At 41.3% G+C, this 18,793-nt stretch overlaps 1 protein-coding gene across 2 annotated transcripts in view; it reads left to right on the top strand.

Moving 5' to 3' along the window:
- Nucleotides 1-18,515, top strand: part of LOC149451740 (alpha-2-macroglobulin-like protein 1) — a 148,792-nt gene extending 130,277 nt beyond the window's left edge. For both annotated transcript variants that reach the window (XM_089690337.1, XM_089690336.1), the window contains exons 31-37: nucleotides 1,723-1,847; nucleotides 6,385-6,475; nucleotides 10,756-10,824; nucleotides 13,296-13,398; nucleotides 15,078-15,119; nucleotides 15,259-15,387; nucleotides 18,284-18,515. In XM_089690337.1, the coding sequence (XP_089546463.1) occupies nucleotides 1,723-1,847; nucleotides 6,385-6,475; nucleotides 10,756-10,824; nucleotides 13,296-13,398; nucleotides 15,078-15,119; nucleotides 15,259-15,387; nucleotides 18,284-18,354 (630 nt within the window). In that variant the 3' untranslated portion in view covers nucleotides 18,355-18,515. The remainder of the gene's footprint in view (nucleotides 1-1,722; nucleotides 1,848-6,384; nucleotides 6,476-10,755; nucleotides 10,825-13,295; nucleotides 13,399-15,077; nucleotides 15,120-15,258; nucleotides 15,388-18,283) is intronic.
- The last annotated feature ends 278 nt before the right edge of the window (nucleotides 18,516-18,793 follow it).

Genomic DNA, 18,793 nt, shown 5'->3' with positions numbered 1-18,793 from the left:
TTGCATATCAAAGGGGGAGGGGGGTGTTGGGGGAGTTCAAAAGGAAGAGCAGAGGATTAATACAAGGAAGTTAATGGATGAGATGAAGAGGAAAACAACAAAGGGTGATGAATGATAAAAAGTAGTGTGGGGGTTTACTGTATGCAGACTAGGGGAAACGTACCGGAGGTGCTGGAGGTAGATGAGAGTGGAGCAATACAGAGGGGCACTGGAAGTGAATAGGAGGAGTAGCACAGGGAGGTGTTGGAGGCAAATGGGTAGAACAGTATGAGAAGGACTGAACTGAAGGTAAATAAGAAAACAGCAGTTCTGGAAATGGATAAAAGAAACAACATGATGGTTGTGCTTTTGCAAATATCGTGTGCGTGTGTGCGTGTGTGCGTGTGTGCGTGCGCGTGTGTGTGTGGTGACCTGCACTGCCTACACAACATGTATCAGTAAATGAAAAGAAACGTGTTTGTACACTTTATTCTTTACTTTGATAAATCATCATAATCTCAAAATCAAATGTATAATTTTTAGCCCTGTATATACTCCAACCATAGCAACTTGAACCTTACACAGATGTTCACTTTGCTCTTGTGGGTAAATGGAGCAACAGGGGAGAAAAGATAAGGATGTGCAGCTGGTGCTACAGCATATACGTGAACCTGTTATTTTGCTCTGTATAGACAAAGGACAGGTTTATTTTAAAATTAAACCCCAGCAAAACTAAAATTCCTCCCTTACAATAGGGCTGCACTCGCACTGCAAAGCTTAACTGCTCATTTATGTGTATGGGGACTGAGTACAGCAGTTTTAATTACCTGATCCTCCACATCTGCAGTCTCCTCCATGCTGCTGGACAGGTTCCTGATGTCATCAAGACCTATGCAGGGATCAAAGCCCTGCAATGGATATGAGAACTCCAAGGGACAGTCCACTGCTGCAGCACAGGGGAGTGCTATATGCTGGGAGAATGGAGGATTAGGTACATAAAAGTGGTTTTACCATCCTGTAGACCAGGAGTATCAAACTCAATATTATCGTTGGCCTCATCAGCATCCTGGTTGCCCTCAAAGGGCCAGTGGTATCTTTAAGACTAGATGCCCAGAGCACACGTCTACCCTTACATCAGATGTCAGGATCCCCCCACAATCAGAAGTCAAAAATCCCCCACTCTCCCTTACAGCACAGTGTGCCCCCTTACCTTGTGCTGCTGCCAGGAAAAAGCTGGGGCGGAGCTGGGAAGCAGAAAGTGCAAGGTCTGGAGAAGGACCAGAGGTGAGCTGGACTCAGTTGCTGAGGTCTGTTGAAAGCTGAAATGGGGCGTGGAAATGAGAAGGTGCTGCAGCTGCAAATGGAGATGCAGGATCTGTAGGAGGAGTTCTGCCCTCCTCTCTCCTGCTGACTGCTGAGATGTGGGGGCAGAGACGAGCCTCTCTGCAGCTGCACAGAGAAATGAAGACTGCTGAGACAAGGTGGGCACGGAGATCAAGGGGGTGCCGTAGCTGCAGGGGAGGTTCGAGGACCACATGAAATGGTCTTGTGGGCCAGATTTGGCCTCTGGGCCTAGTGTTTGACACATGTGCCCTAGACAGAAACAAGCTTTAAACCTCTGCAGTGTGAGTGCAGTATTAGCACTCACACTGCAGCATTAATCTAAAGATTTCACGGACAGAAAGTAATATTGAAAAAAGCAAAACAAAAATATGAATGTCCTGATTGCATATCTCTTTGTAGGCACATCTACATTATGCCAGTGTTCCTGATGAGCATGATGTCCACTTTGCTGTCAATGTAAGCACCGATCCAGCTGCTTGCACCCAAGATGCAAAGAAAATGTTTGATGTCCATATAGAAACCAGGTGAGAGCAAACATCCAGTGTATACTGGAAATGAAGGTGGCTAAAAAGTGCCTTCTGTAACAACTCTACTGATATGCAGGCATCAGGTTATCTGTGTTAGTTTTGAAATCACCCCCCAGGTCGCACTGGAGTTCCCTAGATCCTAAGCCCAGGCTTTACAAGGGGCTTTGAATTTTCTCTAAGCCAGAGTTATGCCATATATCCTAACAGTAAGCCCTACCTCTTTCATTTAGCTGTCCAAAAGGCAAATCCCTGGTGGGTAGTAGGGACTTTACCATTTGATGATTGAATGATGGAGCTTAGCATTTAGAAGGTATAGGCTTTAATATCAACTAGAATAGAAGGAAAAGCCCTGAGGACAGCCTGGGCCAAGGATCCTAGGATCCTAGGGTCTCCACAGCTATACAAAGATCGATTTCATGAGTGTATGTTAAAGGCGCTACATGTTTTATTTTACTTCGGTGTTGTAATGTAGCTATTTTTTAGGCCAGGTCAAGATTCATTAACTACTATTCAGAAGTGTTGCACACATGCAACCATGTCAAACAACATTTTTAAATTATCTACTTTCTCCACCTCCACCCAGTACCTCACTCACTGCTCACGAGATTGCAAATCATTTCAAAAACAAGATTGACGCAATTCATAGGGGCATCGCCACTGCACAGACATCCATCCCACTTAGCATACCTTATACTAAACCTCCCTCAACACTTTCCTCTGACCTTGCTACTACCGAAGAGGTCACTAAGGTTTTCTCAGAAGCCTGTCTCACAACCTGCCCCCTGGATCCTGTCCCCTCACAACTACTGTGGTCACCCTCTTCTTCCGTCCTATGCTCCCTCACTCACATCTTCAATCTTTCCCTCTCTACTAGTGCCTTCCCCTCCCCTCTAAAGCATGCACACATCACTCCCATACTTAAAAAGCCCTCCCTGGTCCCCACCAACCTGAACAACTTAAGACCCATCTCCCTGCTGCCATTTACCTCTAAACTCCTAGAACGCTTAGTCTACAATCGCCTGAGCTCCCACCTCACCGACAACAACCTTCTTGACCCTTTACAGTCTGGCTTTTGCTCACTACACTCCACTGAAACTGCCCTACTTAAACTCACTAATGATCTACTAACAGCTAAAACCAATGGCCACTACTCCGTACTCTTACTACTTGACCTCTCTGCGGCTTTTGATACGGCTGACCATCCCCTCCTCCTCAAAAAACTCCACTCTCTTGGCCACAGAGATTCTCCTCTCTCCTGGTTCTCCTCCTACCTATCGCAGTGCTCCTTCAGCGTTACCTATAACGCTGCCTCCTCCTCTTTACTCCCTCTTTCTGTAGGGGTCCCTCAAGGTTCTGTCCTTGGACCCCTTCTCTTCTCCATCTACACCTCCTCCCTTGGTCACTTGATAAACTCCCATGGCTTTAAGTACCATCTCTATGCTGATGACACACAAATCTATCTTTCTACCCCTCACCTCACCCTTCAGTCTCCTCTTGCATTACTAACCTACTAAGTGACATATCGACATGGATGTCACTCCACTTCCTCAAACTCAATCTTTCGAAAACTGAGCTCTTAGTATTCCCCCAGCCTGTGCCCCCTCCCCTGACTTCTCCATCAAGATCAATAACACAATCATCAGTCCCTCCCGTAATGCCAGGTACTAGGTGTAATCCTAGACTCCCATCTGTCCTTTTAGTCCCAAATCCAATCACTGTCCAAATCTTGTAGACTTCACCTTCACAACATCTCCAAGATACGGCTGTTCCTAACCTTGGAAACCACTAAGCAACTTATTCATTCCCTTGTTATATCTCACCTTGACTATTGTAACTCCCTCCTCATTGGCCTACCTAATTGCAGGCTATCCCCTCTTCAGTCTATCATGAATGCTGCTGCCAGACTCATCCACCTTACTAACTGTTCCGTATCTACCACCCCTCTCTGCCAATCCCTTCACTGGCTTCCCATTGCCCAACGGATAAAATTCAAAACACTAACAATAACGTATAAAGCCATTTATAACTCTGCCCCAAATTACATCACTGATCTTGTCTCCAAATACCACCCAAACCGTACTCTCCGCTCCTCACAAGACTTCCTACTCTCTAGCTCCCTTGTCTCCTCCTCCCATGCTTGTCTCCAGGACTTCTCCAGAGCTTCTCCCATCCTCTGGAACTCTCTACCCCAATTTATCAGACTATCACCTACTCTGCTCACTTTTAGGCGATCTCTGAAAACCTATTTCTTCAGGGAAGCCTATCCTGTCCTCAGCTAATAATGGAATCTTCTACTCTTCCAACCAGTCCATCCCCCACAGTTACTACCTTTTGTACCACTAGCCTCTCCCTCCTAGATTGTAAGCTCCAAGGAGCAGGGCCCTCCTATCCCTCTTGTATTGAACTGTATTGTTGCTGTATTGTCTCCCGTTATATTGTAAAGCGCTGAGCAAACTGTTGGCGCTATATAAATCCCGTATAATAATAATAATAATAATTGCTACTGTAACAGATTTGGGTCCAGCACAAAGATCAGCCTAATTAGCACCTGACACCTTTGCAAACTAAGAATGTGGCATTTTTTCTTTAATATGTTTTTCCTTTATATTGTAAAAATAAAAATAAAAAAAAAATTGTCAGTTACGCTATTACAGCATTGAAAAATGACCTGGTAATGAAGGGGTATTACAGGTTGGTAGACACATACGTAAACATACATATTTGATTACCCTGCATCAGAACACATCTACATACATTGTTCAAAAAGAAGCAGGCTAATCATCACATGTCCCTAATACTCCAATTAGCCGTATGATGTCGCTGAAAGCCAGGGACAGACCTGCAATTTTGTGTCCCACATTATATTTTTCCCTTTCCCTATGGGATAGATTAGTAAGGGTGGCTTTAAATCCCCCCACACTCCCCTAGCCCCTTTATTGGGCAACCTGGCGTTCCCCTTGAGTCTCGGCCCTTCCGATTTTGAATGGTGGACCAATAAAGGTTTTCTTTGTTTAGCAGATTTCTGCGATCATAGGGGCCCAATACCTAAGATAGTATTTCAGGAGAAACATCACCTCCCCACTAAGCTACATCGCTTCTTTCATATAACCCACTTTCTCCATACTCTTAGAAGCACCAGTGACCTGTTTTCATCGACTTCAATGGAACATTTTTGTAGAACCCTGGATAAGCATACTGGTCATATATCTAAGATATATACTATTTTGCATGAGGACTCCACCAAACTACCCTACATAGAAAGATGGGAACGAAACCTGAGGGAAGTATTAGAGGCAGCGGAATGGAATAAACTGGCGCAGCTTAACTCTAAAAATGATATCAATATTTCATTGATCAAAGCTAATTATAAGGTCTTCCTATGGTGGTATTTAGTACCTTCCCGTTTGGCGTGTTTTGTTCAATGGGCCTCCTCCAGTTGTTGCTGCGGAAAGGAGGGAATGGTTCTCCGTACATAGTGGACCTGCAGCAAAGTAAAGCAATTTTGGATTTACACCTATAATTTTATATATTCACTTAACTAGGTGAATCTTATCAAATCTCCACAACAGGCCCTCCTAGGAAAACCGGTGGAGGGAATACCTGGATATGTGAAACCTCTGATTGCACTCATATTTACTGCTGCCAGATTATTCATTGCGCGTTCTTGGAGATCCCCCACGGTTTCCCCTGACCTCCTAAAGGCCAAGCTGACCTGGATAATGGTCAATGAATGTCTGACCACTATTCATGATAGGATGGCCTATTTTGAGAAAACTTGGGACCACTGGATGAAATATCTCTCAGCACCGTTCTAGGCTGGATTGTGGGTAATATGTGGAACCTATAGAGGATACAAATCCTACACCCCACACTCCTCGTCCTTTCCTCCCCCTAGGTCCTTCCCCCCCTCCCCTCCCCCGTCTACTCTTTTCCTTTCTCTTCTTCCATTCTTTTCTTTCCTCCCTCTTTTTATTTCTCCTCCCTCTTATCTATTCTTTTCCCTTCTTTTTACTTTTCCCTTCTTCTGATATAGTTAGCTCAAAGCCATGGGGGGTGCCCCCCCCCCTCATTGCCTGCAGAGAGTTGGAGGGAGCCCAATTTTCCACACAGGTCACAGCGGTCTCCAACGCTAGGTCTGACAAAAGTTTCCACTCTAGTTTTTTTCTTTTCTCCTGTCTTTATTGTTATTGACCTTACATTCACAAGTCCCAATGGGACCCATTTGGCTATCAATGACTGCTGATTGTCATAGCTTGTTGCTTATTGTACGTTATTTGTACCATCCCCCCCAGACAGGCTGCAGTTTGTTGAGAAATGGATGTGTAATTGACTGGCCTGTCTTGTAACCCCCTTTCTTTTAAGATGAAACAAATAAACACCATTGAAAAAGAAGCAAGCTAAACAATCTTTTTTTAAAATGTAATGACACCTGTAATGTGCTTGAGAGATATTAGGTTTTTCTTGTTCCTGATTTAAAGACTGTTAAATGAGAACCTAGAGCTGATTCAACTTAAATTAATTTGTTCTTTTGCAGATACTTAGGAAAACGATCTAAAACCAACATGGTTATGATTAAAGCAGAACTTTTATCAGGATATGTCGCAGATAAAAAAAGCATTAGGAAGGTAGGTGTCATATACTTGTAGAAGGATTGATGTAAGTAGTCTTCAACTGAAGTACTGTAGTTCATTGATAAGAAGCAAGTCAAGGTAAATCAAGGAAAATCCCCAGTCAGTCCAAGGTTCATTCTAATTTGTTGGTGGACCAAAGTCAGGAAAAGAGTATAAACACTGTCTTTTGTACATAGGCAGGATCATTTTTTGGAGACCATGTACTAAATGTAGAAAAGTGAAAGAAGATGTTCTACTGGAGTTGCTGTAAAATACAGTAAACTGTATTAACATCTCAATCGCTGGAATAAACCAGATGCAAACGAGGAATTCCACTATTCCAAAGCTACAATTTTATTTTTATTGCTTGATAATTGTTCCTGTATGTAAGTGAAAGAATAGATGCTTACTGGTCTTTGGAGTCCAGCGTTGTCTTCTTCCAAACCAATGTTCTTCTGTAGAGTCCTACACCAATGCCACCATGCTGGATCAATATTCTGAACATGTTCAGACATACCATTGGTCTATAGGACCTGACAGAGACCCACAGTGTGTTTGTATATGCACAAAATCTCACTAAATGATATGCATGCACAGACATACTATGGTCTCTGCCATTCTATGGGTATTAAAAGACTCGATAAGCATCTGTGCATGTGCAAAAAAGTTAGCATAATTAATGAATGCGCAGAACGTGATTAGAAAACAGGGAAAAACACTGCACTGCTTCCTCTATTTGTGTTCCCTATAAGTGCCAAAAGAACCAAGACAAAAAAATACATATTTATTTATTTCAGGTACTTATATAGCGCTGTCAATTTATGCAGCGCTTTACATATATATATTGTACATTCACATCAGTCCCTAACCCTCAAGGGGCGTACAATCTAAGGTCCCTAACTCACATTCATACATATACATACTAGGGACAATTTGGACAGGAATCAATTCACCTACCAGCATGTCTTTGGGGTGTGGGAGGAAACTGGAGTACCTGGAGGAAACCCACGCACAAAGTTGGGAGCATGAAATTGTCCAAAATGTCTTGGTACGCTGATGCCTTACAAGTTCCATTTACTGGAATTAAGGGGCCAAGTCCAACCCCTGAAAAACAACCCCAAACCATAATCCCCCCTCCACCAAACTTACGGCCACACAAAGTTTGGAGGTCTTTAGCTATTGACTCTGCAGACAGCTGGCGACTTCTGCGCACTGTGTGCTTCAGCTTGCGCTGACCCGCTCTGTCATTTTATGTGGCTGAGTTGCTGTTGTTCCCAGTTGCTTCCACTTTGTTATAATATCACTAACAGTTGACCGTGGAATATTTAGTAGCAAGGAAATTTCACCGATGGACTTATTGCACAGGTGGCAACCTATCACGGTACCACGTTTGAATTCACTGAGCTCCTGAGAGCGACCCATTCTTTCAAAAATGTTTGTAGAAGCAGTCTACATGCTTAGGTGCTTGGTTTTATACCTCATGGAGGTGATTGGAACACTTGAATCCAATGATTTGGAAGGGTGTCCCAATACTTTTGGCAATATAGTGTATATATTTCAATTTGTGTAATCTTTTCAATACAGTCCAAAAAAGTTATCTGATTTGACTTGCATCTTTAGTGGCTTCTGAGCCATTGACTGCAGAGATTCTGATAAATCCTTTATCAGAAGAGATTTACTCTGAGGCATGAGGGGATGAGAGACACTGCACACCACTAGCTCAACGCTTGCAGAGGAATGTGAACTCAAGGCTAAGGCCGTTCACACTCCTCTCCACCTGTTCAGCAATTGGTGTGCAGTTTCTCATTCCCTGATGTTTCTCTGCTTTCTGGATCAAGCACAAGACTGCCTGCACTCTTACATTGCTATGACACACCAGTTTTTTTTTTTATCAGCTGAGTACTACAAGTGGGTACAGGATACTGAGAGTATTCTGAGGCATTGCAGTCTTCTGCTATTCCTCCCAACCTAAAGGAGACTATTTCAGCTCTTATTTGTGCTCCTGAAACCTGGTGTAATACAGAGCCCCTTGGGCCACAAAGATCTTCCCTTTGCACTAATGCACTAGCTGTTTCTATACGAAGCTGGCCTTGTATCCAGTTGATGTGAATTTTGTTAAGGAGTGGTCTATTCCCACTGTGGATCCCACTGTGTCTCACCGTACAAGGGGAATACCATACCGGTGCTTTTAGGGGCCCAATTGGTAAGCAGTTGGAAGGTGCTTTGTAGGAACTTTGTTCCTTCACCCTATTCTGGTTATGATTTTACTTTATCAGACCAATGCTGACTGGGCAAAATCCCTGGAAAGGGATCTTGACATCACAGCTGTTGACTCTCTGCTTATTGAAAACAAGCAGCAAATGGCTGTGTTGCTAGATTTCAGCTGTGATGGCTTATTGTGACTCTAGCTTTTTTTCTTGCATGTCTCTTGTTATATATGGAGGGCACCATAGCTAAAACGCTGGACTAAGCAACTATTTATTAAGAAGTGTTTGAATAGCATGGCCCTCAAGGGACAGCGCCTCTTTAGACCGGCTCTAAATGTTCTCATTGAGGATGTCATTCAGTGCCCTGGCAGAATGTTTTCAGGAGTTTTACTACAACCTGTTCCCTTTTTTTAGAACCCAAGGAGGACATTTACCCCATCTTGGATCTCAAAGTCTTGGCTGTGTATATTCAAGCACCAATTTTGCAGATGGAATCACCAAGATCTGTCATTGTTTCCCTTCAACAGGGAGACGTTAACACTTCTGCGGACATTAAAGATGCCTACTTACATGTGCACATAATTCTTGCAAACCAATGCTTTCTGCAGTTTGCTGCAGGATCACTATGCTATCAGTTCATAGCCCTGGTCTGTCTTCTGTACCTTTGATATTTACCCTTCAATGTTGGCCTTGCTGTGTTCTTGGGGTATTCCCATTGTGGGATACTTTGACATCCTCCTGTTGTGGGAACAGTTGGGAAGCACTTTGTTCAACACTTCAATGCAGAAAGCTATCTGACTTTCAGCTTCTGCATGAGAGCTGTGGGCCTGATGCCTTCTTTGAGGCAGATCTTTTTCCAATTTCACTCCAGACATCTGCAACGCAACATTTTGTTATCATGGAACAAATCAGTCCAGTGTCTGGACAGACTGAGTTTTTTTACACTTTGCTTGGTGCCTCAGGAATCCAGCTGTAGAGTTCCTTCCAATCTTTTGGAAGATTCTCCTGATGTACACCAGCTTGTCCATCTGGAGAGGACAGTAAATCCAAGGGAAGTCAGTGCTAGGGTAAAGAAATCCTTCAAGGCAGCTTGTAAGGCCAGTATACAAAACCTTTAAAGTGCAAATACATAAACAATTCCAGCACCAATGCCTAAATAAATGCATGAATCCATTTGAAAACAAAAGGATAACAAGCAATAAATGTGCAAGTAAGTAAAGTGCAAAAATATTCAAATACAAGAAATCCTCACAATAGATTTTTAGATTTTAGTGAGAACAAAATGCCTATCTCAGAGCGTTTAGCTTTATAACTATATAACTCACTGTGAAGGCATGGGTTATGCTTTCAGAGGGTGTTTGCAGTGCCACCTGGCAAGGCAAAGGTCAGTTTTTCCCAATCATGTTCTCAGTTTTCACTTATGCACTGCTGATGTGTCCAAGTAAATGCATTTAGCCAGCTGTGTGGGTTTCTGCAAAACTTGAAATGTTGATTTGTCAATGGGTTTGGCAAAACTTAGCATAAGTTAAGTGCAGGCCAAACATGCAGATAGCTGTTGCTCACACCTTCTTTGAGAATGAATACGCTATGCAGAATAATAATTCTGTCCCCCCCGAACATCTGTGCATCATTTGATGTCCCTATTCGGAGCAATAGGGAGAGACTAGGAACAGTTATCCTGAATGTGTGCCCATTTAGAGGAGGTCTGTATCAGTAGCACAGTGACAAACCACTCAATAACCTCAGTCAAGTTGTGTGATGCATATATGATTTCATTTTAGTTTTACAGTGTGTAAGCCACATTTCAGTTTACTGATCCTTTAAGCGGGAAAGCCAGGCAAGCTCCTGACCTCAATGTTGGCTTATTTTAAGAAAGACAGTGAAGGAAGAACTGTTTTTAACAGTCATTTAGATTCTAAATTTCATGTTCATAAAGCAGTATGGGAGAATGAAAGAAAAAAATAATCTGATTGGTTACTATGAGCAATTAGAACTGCTCTTGCCTTAGCAATTGTGACCTACAGGGCCTCATGTAAATAAAAGGTCTCTTACAGATCCTTCATGCTTGTAATTTACTTTATATTCTAGCTGAAGAGGAATTACAGAGTGAGAAGAGTAGATGTCTTACCTGATGAGATCCAAATCTACTTGGACGATGTAAGAGTTTTATGTTTTTTGATATGTAGGTTATATTGTAGGTATAATACCTGCCCATTACATTACTTTTAACAGGGATTCATTCAGTATGTATATGCTTGTTTTTTCTGTTGAAATTCTTCTGTGTCTCCCAATATTTTGCAGCCATTTCATCTTTTAAGACAGGTAATCAATGTTAGTAGCCTAAAGAGGGACACAAGTCCTTATACTAAGTGTGTTGCTTAAAAAAATTGAGGATTTAACCTCTGACCTTCTCTGGAAAATACAAGTTGCCTGGCCTCTCAGGCTTCCAAACTTTGGCATGCTGATATGGAACTGGCACACAGATGAGAAAGGCCAGAGGGAAGTCATCACTACATTTTAATACTTGTGCTAAACCAGTGAACTATAAATTATTCAGTCATTCAAAAGTCCATTTACAGATAATAGTCTCCTTATATTCTCCCTGGGCTCTTAATGCAATATTCTCCCTGGGCTCTTAATGCAATAGAGTGTTGCATGTAAACCAATCCTCTTTTCCTGCTCTTCACTCCTGTCACATCCACTGCGTGTGCTCCCAAATACCATAAAATCAAAAATAATCTATATAGTGTAGTATGTTCCAAAATGTATAATACATTAATGTGCTCGCTTTCCCAGTGAAACAACCTGCTCCAATCTCTTCACCATGTGATCACAATACCAACCACCATCCTTAATATCTACTCTTACCCTCAGTCAAAAATATCATGCATCAATCTACATATATATCTCTATCTTCTCCATGATTCTTCATCTCAATTGCTTCAAAAATGACTTGAAAAAAGATAAGCTACTATAGTGTAGTATATCTTTAAATCATTAATATCCCTTAATAGTGCAACTGACATAAACAAAGTGAATAATCCATCATGTGTATTCCATTCACCAATAGTGCTCCACACCTTCCCTCCAGGTCATGCACCTTACCAGATGTCAGTTATAAATGCGCCTCTTAAAAAGGCTCTCCGCTATGCTTATAGTGCTTTCTGTATCTCAAACTCTTCTTTATGCTCCACCATGTCGCACACTACCGATACATGTAATTAAAATAGGAAAGCCATAGTGCAGCAGTATATCTAAGAAAAACACTTTGTTACTTGAAATTCTGCTTATATGAATTTCAGATACACAAGACCTTCTCTAAAATGACTGCTGTGGTACTTCAGGTTTGCGTTTGACATCACTTCCTCCTTTCACCATCAATTGACTTCCTCATAGGCCATGAACCTCAGATGGAGCTAGATCACCTATTATTTATAGGGCGCTTATTTCCACCCTTCCTGGGGACCTCGTCCGCATTCTTCATGACTGGACCCTCATAGTACAATATATGTTGCTGTATGCATACTACTATGCCCCACATTCCCAATATACATAATATACTACACAGATGGTTAAACCAATTTACAACATCTTGCATGATAAATACAGCGTTCAGCTAAATATTATTCCATTATATGTGGTCACATACTATAGTATATAGTATGCATAATGAGCTTTTGTTCTCTCCCCCTTGTGGTAAAATCCAAAGGGTTAAATGTAGAATTGGATCTGAACTGTTTTATTTCTAATTTTTAATAATACAATAGATAAGGGTTTACAATACAATTGTAATGGGTGAGGGGGTTATGTAATATGGATGAACATTAGGTTTTGGGTTTTATATTTTAAAATTAATGCATATGTATGTTTAAGTATGGGGAATTCACTTTTGCATTTATTTGTTATAAAGGAAGTGACCACTAGGGGTGGTGTAACATTAGGTTGTTTGTAATACAGATGTGGAATTGGTTATTAGCTTCCCATGAATAATGACATGTATTTGTTAATTTGGATTTTACCACTAAGGGGAGAACAAGGGTTTAGTATACATGGGCCTATAGTATGTGACCACATATAATGGAATAATCTTTAGATTATTATTATTATTAGATTGGAGAGTGAAATATTTAATATGTTTTATGTTGAATGTTACATTTAGCTGAAATCTGTATTTGTTGTAAGTTGTAAATTGGTAGTATATTATGTATACTGGGAATGTGGGGGATAGTACTATGCATACAGCAACAACTATTGTACTGTGAGGGTCCAATATTAGGAATGCGGATGAGGCCCCCAGGAAGGGCGGAAATAAGCTGAAATAAATAGGTGATCTAGCTGCATGCATCAATCTGTCTATCTATATATCTCTGTCTTCTCCACGATTCTTCATCTCAATCTCATCTTCAAAAATGACTTGCAAAAAGATAAGCTAATATAGTGCAGTATATCTGTAAATTATGAATATCCCTTTTTAATATTTGCATGATGTTTCACTTTAAGAATCCAGCCTGCTCCCAGCACCTCCTCCAGATCCAGGTTTCCTTTTTTGTTTCTTAGTTTTAGATACTGATGCTATCCACAGGTTGTTACTTTATTATTATTCACTGTCTTATTGTTTTCTCCTAAAGCTTGACAATTCTATCGTAAATTTTGAGTTCACTATCAAACAAGAAACACATGTGGACAACCTGCATCCTGCCAATGTTGAAGTGTTTGATTACTACGTTCCAGGTATATGAGACTATACAGTTACAGGGAAAAGTTATCCAGGCATGAATGATTGTTTCCAGGAATATTATGGCATTCAGTGTGAACACGCCTACACAAAACCTAGCATGGTGTCCATGTATTCATATGCTAATCCTACTATTTCTAAGCTCTGATAAATACAAAATGTAAGGACAATTAAGATTTAGTTTCTAACTGGTATAAAGTATTTGTGGAACAAAGAATATTTGCAAAAAATCAAGGATTTAGGTTTAAAGGATAAGTTCACCTTTGAGATCATGTTACATGTTCCACCCGTTTTTATGGTGGAACTTGTAACATGTCCCCATAGCTGCAGCCACCGCCCGCTGCCCTCCTCCCTCTGACAGATATTAGGGAGAGAAGTTTTCCCATACTAGCTGTCAAATTTTAAACCAGCATGGCCATGCAGGGCTCCGCCCACACAGCCACGTCATTCATTCAAGGACGTCTGTGAATGAATGAACTGCAAGTCCCAACAGCCTTAGCAGCTGTCGGCTTGTAGTTTTCAATGAACTACCATGGAGCTGTGGAGCACTGAAGCTTCATTGAAGCTTCCTGTCAGAATATCTGCTTGCTCGTACATCCCGTACAGCAAGCAGATATTCTGACAGGTCTGCAGGAGACCTGCATGGCATCAGTGATCTACTGATCGCTGGTGCAATGCTTTCCAGGCTCCTGTAGACAAAAATACTAAATGCAAAAAATGTGTCTACTTGTATATTCTTGCACAGCTGCCAACCTCTGTCATTCACCTACTATTCTTTAGACCTTCCCATGCAAAACAAAGACAAAAATAGTTATAGAGAGTTTGTTAAATTTAAATATTTTTATGTTTCTGCCTGGGCTTCATAATATTTTATTTCTTGTCTTTGGCATTATGCTGGAATTCATTGTGAGATAAAAACTCAATTATAATTCTATACCTGTTAAAAATTAAGTAAACTTGTCATAATAAAAATATAAGGGCTTCAATACCCCTGAATTTTCACCATTCCTATGATTGGATATCCCTTAACCCCTTCACACTGGCGCCTTCCGGTCCTATAAGGTTTTTCTGATGCTGGGAGGCAGGGCGGAGTTTAGGGTCATGTGAATGCTGTGATTGGCTGTCATGGCAGTCACATGATCGGAAAGGTCCCGATCGCAAGGAGAGATCGGGACCTTTCCGTGGAATGCCGACACGTGCTGGGAGTGCGCAAGGCGTGCGCTCTCAGCACATGTTTGTTTACAAATGGTACGCAAATATGTGGCCACTCAGCGTCAAGGCCCAGCCACCAAGAGGTCGCATATTTGCGTGTACTATCGGCGTGAAGAGGTTATTAATTACCTCCCCCTTCCCTGCTGTTCCCATTCTCTTTCTTTTATCTGTCACTTCCTATGGCTGAGACCCTTGCCTTTCCCTTGATTTTACTCCCTCTTCCTCTCTCATCGATTTACCTACTTCCCTTTTTACTGCTTCACTTACCTCCCCCTTATATAACTACACTCCTACCCCCCCCCCCCCCCAACTCACTTGATTTTTCTTCCTTCCCCTCACAGCCACCCCCCCCCCCCAACAGTTTTAAAGTCAGGGTATTTTAAAAAGGAGAAGTTGGCCATCGGAAATGTCAGTGTTTACCATGTCCCTCCTGGTATCCTAACCTTATGTTCTTCTTCCTCAGTGATCAAAGCTCATGCTACGTATAACACCCCTTGCAGTAAAGGTAAGGAGTTTAGCTTTTTTTGGGATTTGTCTTATCTTCTGCATATCATTCGAAACTAAATCTTCGTCTAATATCAGTCTTCAGGAGATCCCAGCCTTAACCTTGCTAATGACCTGTACATTTTTCTCCCCGTTAATAGCTCACTGCAATGTACGTGCCTCTGAAAGGAAGGACTGTGGTAGACCAACAATCACCAAGGAAGAGTGTGAGAAGAAAAATTGCTGCTTTGATAGCAGCATTGAGAATACCAAATGGTGTTTCTTCCATGGTGGGTATAATAAGTAAATATTCCAACATCTCCTTTTATTTAAGCCCCAGTTCGCACTATGAATCACATGTGAATAGCACAGGAACCACACCGCAGACATGCATTCCCCTTTTTTGGAGCCACACTGCTACCGGATCTCATGGTCCTTTCGTACTATGCGATCTGGTGCAGCAGATCGCTAGGGCAGTGTGATTGCAATGCAGTGCAGGAAACACGCAGGGATCATGGTGTGTCCCGCACCACATAGGTGTGAACCTAAAAGTGAATTTCAGCCTTACCTGCAGTCTTGCACAGTGTTACAGAGTCATCTCTTGTACTGAAATGACTCCGATTTCACTGTATACTGTGAGCTTTTCATTAGAAGTAGTAGCAAGTCAGTAGCTGTAACCTGCCTCACTTCCTGGCTGAAGGATATCCAGCACCATCCAGCATTTCCTCCCAAGCCTGATTGTCCCTGGCCCACTTCATTTATTCCTTTTGTTTTAATCCTTTCAAACATGGAGGCTTAGTATTACTTAGAGCAGGCTGCATGTGAATGCAACCTGTTTAGGAATGCCCACTCCTTCAGGCATTCAGCCCATAGCACCATAACTCCTCCAAGACCCGGCCTACTGCTTGAATGAGGACTAAGGGCTCTTGGAAGGTGTAGTAAAGCAGGGTGCTGTGATATTTTCAGGAAGCTATGTACAGAATCCTGCTGGCCCCTCCCGCCAGTAATGATGAAATGGGAGGAAATGCCTGCATTGCATAGCGAAGCACAAAAAACTTGTGATGTCAGTGGATCTAAAATTTGGTATGTAATGAAAATTGAAGGGTTTTATTTCATATTTGAATTAGCATGTAAATGAGGGGGAAAGGAAGAACCAGGGAAGACATTATATAAGAAGATTAAATGTCAGCTTTAATAAAAATACAATATGTGTAACAATGTTATACCTTCTGATTATTGGATTTACTAAGCCTAAGAAATATAATAATGACCCTCAGCCCGGGTTGATGCTGATGCTATGCAGAATTTGCACTGGTTTCTGTGTGATTTCCGCACCACATCATAATTGCACCCCATTCATGCGAACCAATGCGGGCATGTATTTTACGTTAACGACAGCCCAAAATCTGTTCACAAAACATGATACGATGTGCGGAATCGGATCGCATGGGTGTTCACACCCACGCGATCAGGTTCTGGTGCGAACAAAAAAAGGGTCCTACACAGACTTTGGTGCAGATGTGGTGCTTTTTGACCCATACAAAGTGTATGGCTCAAATTGCACCACACAGAAATCGCATGCAATTTGCACAGGAATGCGGTGCGGTCCCTGTGTGAATCACATGCGATGTGCTGCACCACATCAGTTTGAACCCGGGCTTAGGGTAGATTTAGTGTGTAAATCTATCTTTCCACTGAACCATGTTCCATGTTCATGTTGCGCTTTAGAGACTATTGACATGTAGTGATGAAGTGATGTGATGCCTCCTCACTACCTGTTTTAACCCCATTTTGGCAACAAACACGTCGAAACTGCATGCATCGAACATGGTTTTGGGACATTTGTGGCTCTTCCCTGTTTGCCTGAATGTGTAGCGTTCAGCAGGCTTGCTGCCCAGTGATTGCTACATATTGGGTTGACTTTACTCTGGGTGTGAAGCAAAGTATTACAGCCGCAGCATGTAAATACCCCAACAGCCCAAGGGGGACATTTGGTGGGCGTTAAAAACACTGCTCAACCAAGAATTGTCTCCAATCGCACATCTAAATGAAGTCATAATTTAGTTTTCACTTTTTGACAGAATGTTACAAATTGTATATCTGGCATTTAAGACTGAACTATTGAATGAGCAAAGAAAAAAAAATACATAGATATTACGCATTTCTTGCCTTTTGGGAGTATTGTAGTTTCTCCCATCTGTTACTGTCACTTATCTGGACAGCTTGTCCTGTATGTAAATGTAAACAAAAATATAACACACAATTGTTAAAACATGAACAACTTTATTATATAACTAAAATATTACAAAACCACAGGAAAGGGTGAGTTGCCATTTCAAATTTAGTGCACAGATACCTGTTTACAGTTTCCAGCTGGCATAGTAGATCAATGCATTTCAGGGTATTGTCTCTTCTTCAGGATCCACTCCCTTGTATAAATAGATGAGATGGCTAAAAACTGTTTATTAAACAACTGTGTCAAGATGATAAACCTCCAAAAATAACAAATGTGCATCCAAAAGATCGTGTATCTCTGGTATCTGTTGTGCCCATTAGTGTCCAATATTGTTCCAAAACCAAACACATCTGCTACTATCAGAGTTAAACAAGAGATTCTAATGGTTTAGTACACCCTCCTTTGGTGAAGCCTCATCTGTCCACATACTGCTACATGGTCTGCAGAAATGGCTGGGACACCATTTTCTGTAGACCATGCGGTAGTGTGTGGAAAGGAGAATATCACAAAATGTGTCAATCCTCTATGCCATCTCGAAACTGTAAACTTGCATCTGCTTACTAAATTTGATATGACAACTCATCCATTCCTGTGGTATTAGTAATACTTTAATTATATAATAAAGTTGTTCATGTTTTATTAGTTCTGTATTATATGTCCTCTTTAAGGCACATTTAAATTCCCAATTTATTCTCTCCACCAATTCTTGTAGCTCTAGAGAAGGACCATTATAGCTTTTTGTTAATGAGGGATGTGTCATAAAAGGCAAATGGGATGGGTCTACCCATGATATAAATTGCAATATAAAGATGAATATTTTTTATGTTAGTGGCTAATCCATACATTTCATTCATCAGATTCCACTAGCTTACCAATTAAGGTCTTAACAATTAAGGTCTTAACAATTAAGGTCTTAACAATATCTAATGCACATTCCATTTTTTCTACAGATTACAATATCATAGAGGCCGAAGAAGACCACCATAGCCATGAAGCCCAGCAAACACAAGAAGCTCACTAATCAGAAAATAGTGTCTATAAAGAACAAACAACACAAGGATTCTCTTTTCTTGACATCTTTTTCAGTAGAAGACAGCGAGGAACATCTTTAAACAAACTGCTGTTGTGGGAACTTTGTTTCTAATCTGTATTAGAAATCTTAATAAAACTATAGACACTCTACCCAGAAATTGTATCTTCATTTGCAGGCCATTAACACATCTGAGTTTTTTATCTTTGTGTGGTTACACAATTTTTTGCAAGTAGTTCACTTTCAGAATGTGTTAAACTGTTTGCCTTGCGTTTTGCCTGTGATATTATGAATGACATCTCTAGGAAAAAAAAACACTTGAGAGGTAAGAGTAAAGTTTAAGGACACTTATACCCATGATGTCCTTTATAACATGTTTATTTGAAAACTCTGCTGGGGGGCATCTTAATGCTTCCAGTCCATACACTTT

The sequence above is a fragment of the Staurois parvus genome, unplaced genomic scaffold (assembly GCF_062004578.1).
Source record: "Staurois parvus isolate SC_StPar_1 unplaced genomic scaffold, SC_StPar_1.0 ptg000525l, whole genome shotgun sequence".
Lineage (NCBI taxonomy): Eukaryota > Metazoa > Chordata > Amphibia > Anura > Ranidae > Staurois > Staurois parvus.
The sequence above is the reverse complement of the archived record's forward strand: the minus strand, read 5'-3'. Positions and strand labels throughout refer to the sequence as shown.